A 13406-nucleotide genomic window follows, 5' to 3' on the forward strand; every position below is an offset into this window, starting at 1 on the left:
ATGGTAAGGTCTCCAACCCAGAACAAGGGTCCTGCACAAATTTGCACTCATGTCTTCTGAAGTTACAACACTCACGCCTTTCGCACTGCTCCTGCATTGCCGAGGTCTTTATTATTTTATCCCATATACCTGCTCTCTCAACCTTAAAGGTAAAGGGACCCCTGACCATTAGGTCCAGTCGTGACCGACTCTGGGGTTGCGGCGCTCATCTTGCTTTATTGGCCGAGGGAGCCGGCGTACAGCTTCCAGGTCATGTGGCCAGCATGACTAAGCCGCTTCTGGCGAACCAGCGCAGTGCACGGAAATGCTGTTTACCTTCCCGCCGGAGTGGTACCTATTTATCTACTTGCACTTTGACGTGCTTTCGAACTGCTAGGTTGGCAGGAGCAGGGACCAAGCAACAGGAGCTCACCCGTTGTGGGGATTCAAACTGCCAACCTTCTGATCGGCAAGTCCTAGGCTCTGTGGTTTAACCCACAGCGCCACCCCCATCCCTCTAACCTTAAGCTTAGCCAAATCTGTGTGCAGACATGTTTGCTTGCATTCTTACCACATATCCCAGGGCTTCTCACCCCCTCCTCCCCTCCTTTGTTTTTAGACTATAAGCTCCTTAAAGCAGGAAACATTTCCTATAAAGACATGGTGGTGCTTGTCGTTTTTTAAAAAAAACCTATTGGTCCATATGCATCTACTGTTTTCTTTATCATTTAACAAGCCCAATTTCGCTAGATAAAATAGAGTGAAATTGAATTCCAGACCGAGGGGTAATTTGATACTGTTCTGTTAAGGCACAAGGTGATAACAGCAGCCGAGGTGTCACATAATTACAAGCAGTAAAACCAGAGTGGAAAATCATACACGGTGGAGGGAGGCAGATGGACAAATATTTATTTGGCAAGTTCAACTTAACATACGATTTGAGTTTCACCAGCATATATCAGCATATACACACAACAGACCAAATTCTGCTCTCAGTTTGTAACAGTTTTAAAACCAAAGAATGGTTTAACTCATCTAACTGGGGTTTACAGTTGATTTACAGGTGAAAGTTGGCCCATTACAGATTTGGAGGGGGGAAATCTGCCTACGTTTCCAGAAAAGGAGAAAGACCAGGAAAACAGTCTGCATTTAAACTCCATTGCAAGTGCAATTGTGGAATCTAATATGTTAATGGCTCAGAGATTAAGCACAGCTGGGGTTACACCAGCTTCCTTCGGAATACAGATCTGTGAAATAACGCAATAGGAAATGTACTTCTGGCCAGAAACTTAACAATCTTCAGCGTTGCAAAGTTACCCTTTCTCACTTGGAAGCATGCAAGCAGGCAAACAGAGAGAGTGCCAAAGCAGATAATCCATTAAAGTTAACAAGGGGAAGGTTAGATCCTACATTTTTGTAATGGAACAGACTTCAAAAGTCACCTTGCACAGAGTGGCATCTATTAGGAAGCAGATGTTGCCAGAGAGCAGCAGCGGAATGGACTGCAATCTGGAGAGAATGCATACACCTGCAGTTCAGAGCCGACACGTGCTGTTTCGCAGGTATTATGGAAGAGTTCAGAAACGGAAGAGCAAAGATGATACAGAAATATTAGGCCATTTGTAAATGTTATCGGGCGCAATCAGGATAAGTGATCAGGATTAGTAGACGAGAGAGCACAATATTTTCTGGCCATCCAAGGCAAGGAGTAGGAGAAAGCCTGCCATTAAACATCTGGCGACACGATGAAGAAAGCACAAAGTCACTTCTCTGGCTATTGGGTTAATCTATCTAGAAAGATAGACAGCCATCCTGAAATGAAGGTCAGTGCAGGGATTTTCAGCAGGCGATGTCTCTATTTTCCCACTAGTTGGGCAACCTCTAAACAAAAGTGCACCGTCCTAATTTCTTGCCTCAGGAGTCCAGAGCACTGTGAGTTGATGCCAGATCAAAAGCTACATTGCATGAAAATGCGCACTTAGGGAACAAGGTGGTGTGAGGAGAAAGAGACTCTTCATGCAAATACCTGTGTCACTGGCTTAGAAGCAATTCTTCTACCAAAAAAAGAGATATCCTTGCAATGTGGCCATTTAACATATGTGATTAACACCATTTTGAATTAATTCAGATCCCAATGTGCATATGATGAAGCCTACAGGAATTTACTTTCTGCTTTCTAATAACCAGCACACTCTGTGGTTGAAATATGAAGCACTTTTTTATGAAGCGCTTTCTGTGGTTGGTGTGGGTTTTATTTTGTAAATGTGATCCTGCTGATTAGAACCGAGTCTGCAGGTCAAAGGAGTTTGCATTACAAGCCTGCATTTCCGGTATATTTGAAAGTTTCTATAATATTGCTGAAAATTCAAGGAAGCGGCTTTAGGAATTCTGCCCATATTGTAAGAATGTATTGGATGCCCCCTATCTAGACAAGCATGAATATACTAGCCGTTACTCCATTTTAAGTCTGCATCTTAAAATCTGATTGCTAAAGCCCAATGCTGCATTTAGCAACAATGCAAGATCTTTGGGGGAAAGAGAAAGGAATGTTATTCTGTAAGAACCATACGCAAATAAGGAAAAATTGTGTTCCCTAGTATACTCATTCACTTCTTCTCAAATCAGCAAAACGAGCTTCCAGTAACTACCAACTAATTGTGGGAAGTATTTGAATGCATTTCACGGGGAGGAAGAGAAATGAAAACATCAGACTGGAAAGCAACAAACTAAGGTCAAGTGGAGGCAATGCCCAGCCTTCCTGAGCATGGTGACGAATGCAATTTTATATGGTACATTTACATCTTAGTTTGGATCACGGGCTGCGCAGCACGGATGTGAACACTGGGCAGGCAAAACCATGAGAGGGGAAGCTCCCTGCTGGAGTTGTCTTCGTGGAACTGGATGTTCAAGTAGAAATCGCCCGTGTACAGAAAGAGTAGGGCTCCAATACACACCGAATTTTCTGTTGGCTTAACCTGCAAGAGATGGGAGGGAGAGAGTTATTTTAGTAGAATATTCATTATTTGTATGCTGCAGATCAATAGTTAGAATCATAGGATTGTAGAGTTGGAAGGGACCCTCAGGGTAATCAAGTAAATCATACATGAGAGAAGTCATCCGATCTCTGCTTAAAAACCTGAGTGCCTGTCATTAGGAAGTGAAATGGGGTCACCTAAAGGCAGAAAATTCTACTTTCTTGGTGGGGACTCCTTATGTATTAATAACATATAAGATGGTGAATTAAAGGAAACCAATCATTTTGAAAAACCCCTAAATGGCCTATGAAACTCCAGGTTTCCAAAATGTCAAGGTGTTTTTTCTTTTGTGAGTGGGGGTGGGAGATGACAAAACTGGAGGTGGGGTGAGAAACAAGAGGGAACTGGCCTGCTCAATCAGCCTGCATTTGGGAGGAGAAGAGGGTTGACCGGGTGTTCGTTTGTGTGAACTTTGCTGCAGTTTATGGGGATGTATCCTGGAGTGAATAAAGATTCATCACAAAACTTTGTCATGGGTCCTATTTGTTCTTCCAAAATTCAGATGGATCACTGAAACCAAGCTCTGGTGTCCCTCTATTATTGTAGATCCGATTGAAACTACAAGTCTGGAGAATATCAATGGTAAAAATGGGGACGCGTTGAAAGATGAGTTGCCAGTTGTTACAGACGGGATGAGAGCCGTGAAGAATTGCACTGGCTTGCTTGCTTTTAAATTGGCAAGCGTCCGGTCTGGTGTAACATATTACTCAGGGGGGGGCGGGTATTGGCACAAAGTGAAAGGGTTATTACTAAAGTAGCTGGATTTAGGCAGCCAAGAGAATGCCAAAGGGAACATCAATCAAGGTAAAAGTGGGGGTTTGGGGGGCGAACTGGGCTCTCTCATAGCTTTGATTCTGGAACAAAGAGCAGCAGTAGGCAGACAAGTGATTAAGCCATGAATGCCCATTTTGTCAGGGTCACCCAGCTATACCACTTGAAGAATCCAGATAGTAGAAACCGGAGAGCTACGCATCCTCTGCCTTTGGTGGCTGTTTTAGATATAGTTTAAACAACCACCTGAGGCAAAATCAGCTTAGCTTTTGGTCTAGCAATATTCCGTAAAGAGGTTTGGTTTGGATTTCCCTGACTGCTCTCTAAGGGCCTTTCATTTATTACATCACACAGGTTTGCTAATGAAAGCACACTCAACAAGAAGCACAGCCAATCTCGGCTTCCTAATGAGTGCGTGTGCATGAGATACATCTTTTCAAATACAAGGTTAACTTCACTCGCAGTTCGGATTTGCATTTCTAATGTGAAAAGAGCACTTAAGTGCACAGTGGAGATGATTTCAGAGATGAAATGTGTGACTCTGCTCCAATTCATCTTTTCTTCACCTCCTTTCAGAGGGTTAGTTTCCAGTTTCCAGCAGTGGCTGCAATAATAATATAACAAGAGCCACTACATTCACCCAGTCAATGTGCAGGCAGCTGAAATCACCCATTAATGCAACATTCTCTCCTTCAGTTACTGCCTTGATGTCTTTCTTCATCTCTAGGGTTTGGGATGAGAGCAGCATCCATCACAATTCTGTGCATGTGTATATTCCTCTGCTCTGTCTTTATTATAGAGCTCATATTCAAGGATAACCATATTTCCCTGGTTCTCACTGTTCCACTAGTCTTCTTAGATGTTTTATGTTCTCTTTTAGCACCAAGCACTCAAATTCCTCTATTACAGGTTGGAGGCTTATGGAATTAGCATGTAAACACCAGAACACTGCGTTCCTCTCCCTTTGTGGAACAATTTTTCCTACGGCACTCTGGCCTCTTCGAACAGCCCTTACTTGGTTTTGTAGGCTCATTGCCAAGTTCTACTGTATCTCCAACTTAAAAAACATTTACTTACACCAGCAACCTTAATGGTGGAGGCACCCCAAAGGGAATGATCCCTGCTTCCTCAAGGCTTTCTTCAAGAAATCAGCTGAAAAGCTGCTCTGCAATTATGATGGTGGTGGTGGTGATGTTGCTAGCACTCCAATTCAATCACAATTCATGTCAGAGATGAAAATCGAACTTGGCAAACTTGTACAGTTCAAACCACTCATCAAAGTGCACAAACATTTGTGATTTCCTTCCACAAGTGCTTCCCATAAGTACTTTGAGGAAGGAGGTCACCACTTGCCACTTTGCAACCTCTTTCCCACGTGTGGACCAGGAGTCAAGCACGTTCGTGTAGCATGTAACTGGATGAGACTGGATCACTCAGTCGGTAGAGCACGAGACTCTTATCCCAGGTTTGTGGGTTCGGGGCTCACGTTGGTTGGAAGACTTCTGCATTGCCGGGGGTTGGACTAGATTAACCCAAGGCCCCTTCCAATTCTATGATTCTATGATTCAGTAGGGGACCGTGCATAAAACAGTAAATTCTAAACTGAAAGGTAGAATGCTAAAGGATTTTCTTAAGTTTAGATTTTTATTATTTTTTTTAAAATAATTTTTATTAACTGGCCAATCACATCAAATTAAATCACATCCCATAGATTCCAAATTACAAAGCCAAATTTTTAAATTTTGTTGGGGGAACCCATACTTCAAGATCCAAAGGGGGATTCAGATCATCTTCTTATTACTGCGTTAATGTCCAAATCAGTCCCAATCAGTCCAAACAAAATTCATAATTCTATTCAGTCTTATCTTGGTGTTTCCACATCATATCTTGTTCATATAATTTCTATTTTTCCTTTACGATCTCTTCTGTTAGTCTCCTTAAGCTGATAAGCAAAATAATAATCCTGTGTGGATTTCCCGTTCCTCCACTAAGTCCAGATGGTTTCTATATATCTCCTTCGTAGATAACATCGCTCTTTCCATCATAAATTTGGCATTTTTCGCTCTTGAGTCCCACCGAGACGTATGTAAACAACTCTATTTCTCTCTTTCTCCTCCCAGAACCAAGAGCTCCAACAATGCCTCCCAAAATGGCAACGGCATTTTTAACTGCGTCATTCCAAAACTCTTAGCTTTCCAGCTTCATCTTGAAACATTGCTTTGGTTCGAAAGTTTATCTCCACACAGCCTTAAATCCACAGCTTAAGTCCTTAGTTCCTGACTCATTTGGGGAGGGGATTCTTGTTAAATCACATAATGAAAGACAGGTTTTTTCCCCCCTCCCCCCTCAAGTCATACCGTATCTTGACGTATCTTCTCATATTTTATTCTTGTCTTGTTATCAGAGATCTCTTCAGTCAGCAGTCTTTACTCCCCTTTTTCCTTGAAGCATGTGCAATTTATCTCGTCCAAATTGTTTCTTTTGAAGATGCTTGCAACTGGCAGCGCGAATCAGAGACGGCGTCGAGGAGTGCCGAAATCCCACAGGAGGGCTTTGTGCCTAGTGCCCCCACCCCCACAAATTTGGGGGTGGTATAGGGCACAGCAGGCAAGGGCCGTCCCCCCCACCATCCTGGGGGGGTTAAGGAGGCTAATTACCCCCATCATAGCCTCCAAATTACCTCGTGTGGGTCGGAGAGATGTTATTGTCAGCCATCTTCCGATGCGCCACCTAGTGGCCCCCCTTTAAGTTTAGATTTTTAAAAGGTGGCTGATATAGGTACAGTGGTACCTCGGGTTACAGACACTTCAGATTACAGACTTCGCTAACCTAGAAATAGTACCTCGGGTTAAGAACTTTGCTTCAGGATGAGAACAGAAATTGCATGACGGCGGCGCGGCAGCAGTGGGAGGCCCCATTAGCTAAGTTTCAGGTTAAGAATGGACCTCCAGAACGAATTAAGTTCTTAACCCGAGGTACCACTGTATCTCTTTTAGCATAAGCTCTGGGATACCCTCTAGGAAGCAGATATATCCAGCACTGAAGTCTACTTCTTGATCTGTGATGCAACGGATGAGGTATGGCAAGATACCTTTCACAGAAAACTCGTGCATATCTTTTCAACATTCTAACGCAGAACCAGACAGCGTATGGTCATTTATGGATTTACCGTATCGATATATAAGGTGTTGGATCCAACGAAAGTGATGCCATCTTGGAGATCGTAGTTGTGGACGCCATTTTGGTAATCTTGGTAGGGGATCACCGTGAGCGAGAAGGGGCCTACGCTGCGCTTGCTCCAGTTGGTCAGCTTCACTTCCAGCTTCACCGTGTCCCCGACTGTGCAATCTGCTACAACATCGCAATCACAGAGCTTTCCCTCCACCGACACATCTGTGAAGCAAAGACCCAAAATGACAAACTCAATAAGTTGTGCTTCAGGAACTTTGAATCCTTATCGGTCTCACTGCACCAAAATAAACCAACTAAAATTGGAAAGTTCACATGCCGGAACCACATCTACCCAGCAATGTATAAAACATTTTTCTATACTGTGTAAACATTGACCTTTATCATCCTTTATCATGACTTTCAACACCTTGTGATTATGTTTGGGAGAAGACGCATGATGACTAATGAGTTTTGAATTGTTGGTTCTAGAACTAGCACACTGGACATTTGGGCAATGCCAAGAATAAACCACCAGGTTTTCAGGGCGACTTTTAGGAGCAGAGTATGTGCAGCCAAATTTGCAATGTAACACATATATTCACCAGTACCAACTAAGCAAAAGAAAACAGCTTTCTAAATGCTACTATACTAAGAAAAGCTTGCCTAGGTTTTTTTTTCCCCCAGCACGCACTCAGTCTGTTTCCATTTTTTTACTCTGCAATATGAGTGGGAAGATGGAAGCATGCTTCTAAGGTACTGGAATATCTTTTATCGCAACCCTACTCACTAGCAGCTGTCTTCGCGAAGTCACACACATCTCTGGAAAAGAGACTGAAAGTGACGTTTCTCCCACTTTGCACATGGTTCACGTTCAGGAGAGGAGTCACATTGATATCACACAGAATCATAGAGTTGGAAGGGACCCTGAGAAAAAATCTAGCCCACCCCCTGCCACGCAGGTATGTGCAACTGTCTCTTACGGGGATTGAACCTGTGACCTTGGTGTTATCAGCACCACACCACCTGAGCTATCCAGCTAGTACCTGTTTTCAGCATCCCAAAAATGAAGTAATTTTAAAAATAAATAAATAAAATAAAATATAAAAAACCAGCTACCATCCCATCCTAGATCTCTGTGCACTCTCTCCAAATGTCACAAAACTGCATTTCTACATACTTTTGAAATGTTTCCTCTTGTGAAATGTATCACAGTGCCAAATGAGAAGTAATACGGCAGATCTGTGACCAGGACCTCATGGACTTCCCATGGGCATTTGGTTATTCACTGTGGGAACAAAATGTTGGACTAGGTGGACAACAAGGCTCTTTTATGTTCTTGCTAGTGCCAAACAACTGAAACTGGCATTCAGAATCAACAATGGATTATCAAACCTTTATTGAAAGCTAACCAGTCAGGTGGCCCATACAACCTGCGCTCCAACAATGAAGAATGAAACATAACTTTCCCTTTTCTTCTGTTGGTACCCAACATCACAACGCATGCAACTGTTCCAAGCATCCTTCCTCCATAGCCAATTAAACTATAAAGGTCACAAGACAGTAACCTCTAATCAAACCAATTTATTTCATATTCTTCACAGCCAATTAGACTGATTGATTTAGGGTGTGTATGTGCAGAGGCACTAATTATTTCCCGAACTCAGCCGCAGAACTAGCCACCTATAAAAGTGTAAAGACAACGGTTCCTGTCAAATGATCAAAGTATGTTTGCACAGGCCTATGTGGGTAGCAGAATATTATGGTAAGGCACATTCAGAGACGGTCAAATGGGAACATCAAAAGTATTTCAAAGTTTCATTCTTCCCTTAACACAGAAAAGGCCATTGCACCACATGGACCTGTTTTCATATTTTTCAGCAACAAATGAAAGAGAGCTCTGTGCATAGAGTCCAGTTGGTGTCGTTGCTACTTGCTAACACAGATGGCATATAAAAGCTGAAATTACTCTTGGTGTTGCTTTGGGAGTAAATCACTGTTGGCTCTAACATGCAGAAGCTCTACATCTTTAGTACAGCAGCCAAATGGCGAGTGCTACATTCATCTTGCTCGGATTCAGATATGTTTAAAAAAATGACCGTTAGCATTTCAGAAAACGAGAAGAAAGTGAAGCTGAGCATCACTGCAGAAAGTCAAATCAGAAGGGGAGGAACACAACAGATATGACTGCCTTTCACAGGAGGAAGAGTTGTGTGCAGCAGAGCACCATCAATGGACTGAACTGCACTGTCAAAAGAGCGAACCAGCAGTAAATCGCACTGTTCAAAGTTGAAGTTAACCCTTTATTAGCAAAAAGACGATCTTCACAAACTTGGCTGAGTGTCAAGGCTAATGAACACAGCAGCTCATCCCTGGTAGGTCTGGCCCCCTGAATCAGTTGCCAAGAGACTTTCTAAGTCCCTTCCCTTCCTCTCCAGGGCTTTTCCCAAGCAATTGTAGACTATGCCTGCGAGCAGCCAAGCTCTCTTCTGCCCTTTTCATGCCTCTGCTGGTTCTGGGAGAGAAGTGGCAGAGGGGAGTTTGACTCATTTGTGCTTCTTGGCCTCCCTCATCTCACTCTCTTGCTTCAGCTTCAGCCTCTGCTTCTGGACTTCTATCACAGAAACTCCCTGCTCACTAAGCCCTGTTACCTCTTCAGCTTCCGACACCTCTTCTTCCCTGTCTTCTCCCTCTGCCCAATTATCATTGTGCCGCCACCACTCTCTGGGCTCTGAGCCTTCTTCTCTTGGTGGCAAGGGCTGAGGAAGGGGGGTACGGTGGGGGAGAACCGCCCCGGGTGTCTTCGCTGAGTGGGTGACATTTGGCGTGCTGCCCGCCTGTGACTCCCAAGCCTACCCAGAGCCGTTGGGGGAAGGGGGCAGCTGCTCCGCTTTGCCAGCAGCATTCCCCCCTTCCCCCTTTGTTTTGACAGTGGGGGGAGGCTTGGGAGTCATGGACGGCGCGCCGAATGTCCACCATCGGAGGCTCGCTCTTTTCCTGTGGGCTGCTCGCTCTGCCCCTGGCTGCAGGGTGCACGTGCTGTTCTGTGCACCCTAGTGGCTATCCCGCATCTGGGAGGGCACCCTCCGCACCCCTCGGAAGCACGCCTCCCCCACTTGGAAGTGTGCGCGCCCTGGGCAGCGCTGGCATATGCTCCACCACTGCTTGGCGGTTCCTCGGCTGGTTCTTCCCACTATTCCTCTGTGTTCAACCAGTCCATGACCTGCACAACGTATTTATTCTCTGGCCTACAACCTGAATCTGTGGAGGAAGATTGTGCCTGCCTCCATGTTTCACACCGCACACAATCATTTCTCAGATCAGGCCAACTCTACAAACTGAATGACTATAAACACTTAAATGGGCCCAAGAACTGCTAAAGGCAGAAATGGCAGTTCACACAGGACAGGCCTGTCAATGGCTCTTTGCCATGATAGCTGAATGGGACCTCCAGGTTCAGAGATGGTATGGCAACCTTTGAAAACCATGTGCTGAGGAGGGTTGTTGTTTTCATGCTCTCCTGGGGGGCTTCCAGAAGCTTCTAGTTCATGGGTAGGCAAACTAAGGCCCGGGGGCCAGATCCGGCCCAATCGCCTTCTAAATCCGGGCCGCAGGCGGTCTGGGAATCAGCGTGTTTTTACATGAGTAGAATGTGTCCTTTTATTTAAAATGCACCTCTGGGTTATTTGTGGGGCATAGGAATTCGTTCATTTTTTCCCCCCAAAATATAGTCCGGCCCCACACAAGGTCTGAGAGACAGTGGACTGGCCCCCTGCTGAAAAAGTTTGCTGACCCCTGAATCTAGTTGTTCATTGTTGGGAAGAGGATGTTGGGATACATAGGCCAGGGGTGGGAAAATATTTTGCAGCATGAGGTCTATGATTCCTCATGGCCAACCTTTCTGGGACCTCATGCTAGCAGTCTGCACACACTGTACACACCTACATAATGAATACACAAATGCAAGACTCTCTCATCCTATGTACCAATTAGGTGTTCATGATACTGCAGCTGGACAGAGGGAAAGGGTTCACTCGCATTACGTTTTTACTGTAATATTGAACATATACAGGAGTAAGCCTTTAAATCTTACTAAGAATCATGCCTACTGACAGCTATTTGCTCTCCTCTCCACTGAAATATAAAATCAAAACCAATACTCACAGCGCATTGTAGAACCCTGCTGGTGTTAAGTGCCAACTTCTAGTAATTATAGCGACAGCATTATGCTGCTATTTCTAATGCGACTTTATTATTAAGGAAGACCCCTTGCTTAAAAATAACAGCAAAGCAACAGGTATATCTAGGTGAGATGAATCACATGTATGGATAAAAAAAAACTGTGAAATGTTTAAACAAGTGTTTCACTGCCATTATCGGCTCCTGTGTAGCGAGTTGTAAGAGCACACATTAAGATCTACAATGACACCAGCTGTGCTTGCCATTTTATTAGCTGCTAACTGGCACAGGTTAGAAAAGTGACCTCAACCTTCTTTCTTTCTTTCTTTCTTTCTTTCTTTCTTTCTTTCTTTCTTTCTTTCTTTCTTTCCCTCCCTCCCTCCCTCCCTTCCTCCCTTCCTCCCTCTTTGCTTACAATTCATCCTGAACTTGGAACAGAACATGGGGAAAATTCTTAGGGCCATGAGTAGAAATAAATTAGATGCTGGGTGACTACATTTATGCCCAATTCAATTTTCCAAACATCTGGGGAAAGACTAGGGATTAAGAAAAATAATGCCCCACTGCAAACTAATGCAGTGTACAAATCAAGCTGGGTTTTTTCTTTCCTGGATGTTTAGATTAGGCAAGTACCTTGTCTCTCCTTTGTGTATTCTTTGTGAAGTCGGAAGCAGTTCCTGGCAGTTCTTGTTTCAGCTTGATTAGTCATGTTTGGTAGAAGTGCTCTGGGCTATGGGTCCCTCCCGCAAAAAAACCTTCCATAGGTGTTTTGAACACTGCTTATGCAATATGTGCACCAGATACCCCAAAGTATGCTCTATGCTCCTTGAGCCCCCCTGCATAAATCATTTCCCTCAATTTTTCCAAACAGGTGGCCACTTTTACTTGCACACATACACAAAAACTGTAATTTCATGACAGTCAAGTCTCCTAGTTACTGAACATGCACGTGCTTTTGCTTTAAATCTGCTGTATGTGTTTCACGTCAGTTTCATCATCCTTATAGCTAGAATTTAAGCTTTGAGAGAAAGACCAGTGTGTTTGCTAGAGATAAAAAGAGAAAACATATAGACAAAACCATAACAAGAGCAATCATATTAAGGTGGCAAAGGTTTTGAGTAGAGATATTTAAATATATTAAGCTCAATCACCAAAAGTGAGCTTTGGTCCACAAAACCGACTCTTTACAATCTTGGAATGTGTGATCCAAGTGTATAAATACTTATGACACACACCTCTAAAGTTCAATGCCTTCACAGTCTGAGACAAGAGAAGATGAAGTCAGTGCATTTTATTTTTAAAAATTTTTTATTCAAAACTATAAATCAAGGGAGAAACTGGTGTGTGTGTGTTAAGTGTTGCACACAAAGCTACAATAATATTGTACTTTAGAAAAAACACCAATACTAATTTGTAGAACAGTCCAGTGCTTTTCATAATCCTTTCAAGCAGCCTAATTTCTAGCAAACTTCCCATGCATGAAAACAAATGTTTTTACATTTAATTAGTGCCATCTTGCTTCCTTTCAAAATTGAGCAAGCCGGCAAGCCAGCCCAAATGGTGCTGGCTCCAAATGGTGCTGGCTCCAAATGGTGCTGAGTGCATTTGTATGTCTTACTGACTGTATGCAGTGCTAGATTTATTATTGCATTTTTCTCCCATCTTTCCTCTGAGAGGAGTGAATGAAATTGCTGACCTTCTAACAAAAATAGATAACTAGTGCCTCAGATCAGCCTCCATACCTGAGGACTGGAAAGTAGCCAACGTAACACCATTTTTTTAAAAAAAGGATCCAGGGTAGATCCTGAAAATAACAGGCCAGCTAGTTCAACTCAAGAAAACTGGTGGAAAGTATTGTTAAATATAAAATAACCAAGCATATGGAAGAACAAGCCTTGCTAAAGCAGCATGGCTTCTGCAAACAAGTCCTGGCTCGTAAACCTTTTAGAGTTCTTTGAGAGTGTCGACAAGATATGGTTAGAGGTGATCCAGCTGACACAGTGTACTTGGACTTTTGAAAAACTTTTGACAAGGCACCTCACCATTCTGAGTAAGCTTAGCAGTCATGGAATAAGAAGAGAGGTCTTCTTGCGGATTACAAACTGGTTAAGTAGAAGGAAGCAGAAAGTAGGAATAAATGGACAGTTCTCCAACTGGAGGAATATAGAAAGTGGACCCCCCCCCCAAGACTGATATTCAGATCAGTGCTTTCTAACTTGTTCATAAAGTATCTAGAGTTAAGGGTAAGCGGTGACACAACAATCAACAGCATCC

The 13406-nt window shown here is 43.5% G+C and overlaps 1 protein-coding gene across 2 annotated transcripts in view; it reads right to left on the reverse strand.

The window, feature by feature from the left end:
• Positions 1-867: 867 nt before the first annotated feature.
• Positions 868-13406, reverse strand: part of TRAPPC9 (trafficking protein particle complex subunit 9) — a 275302-nt gene continuing 262763 nt past the window's right edge. For both annotated transcript variants that reach the window (XM_083621886.1, XM_083621887.1), the window contains exons 22-23: positions 6955-7178; positions 868-2954 (exon numbers count right to left, since the gene is read on the reverse strand). In XM_083621886.1, the coding sequence (XP_083478012.1) occupies positions 2775-2954; positions 6955-7178 (404 nt within the window). In that variant the 3' untranslated portion in view covers positions 868-2774. The remainder of the gene's footprint in view (positions 2955-6954; positions 7179-13406) is intronic.

This window comes from Podarcis filfolensis (assembly GCF_964270895.1).
Source record: "Podarcis filfolensis genome assembly, chromosome: 7".
Taxonomy (NCBI): Eukaryota; Metazoa; Chordata; class Lepidosauria; order Squamata; family Lacertidae; genus Podarcis; species Podarcis filfolensis.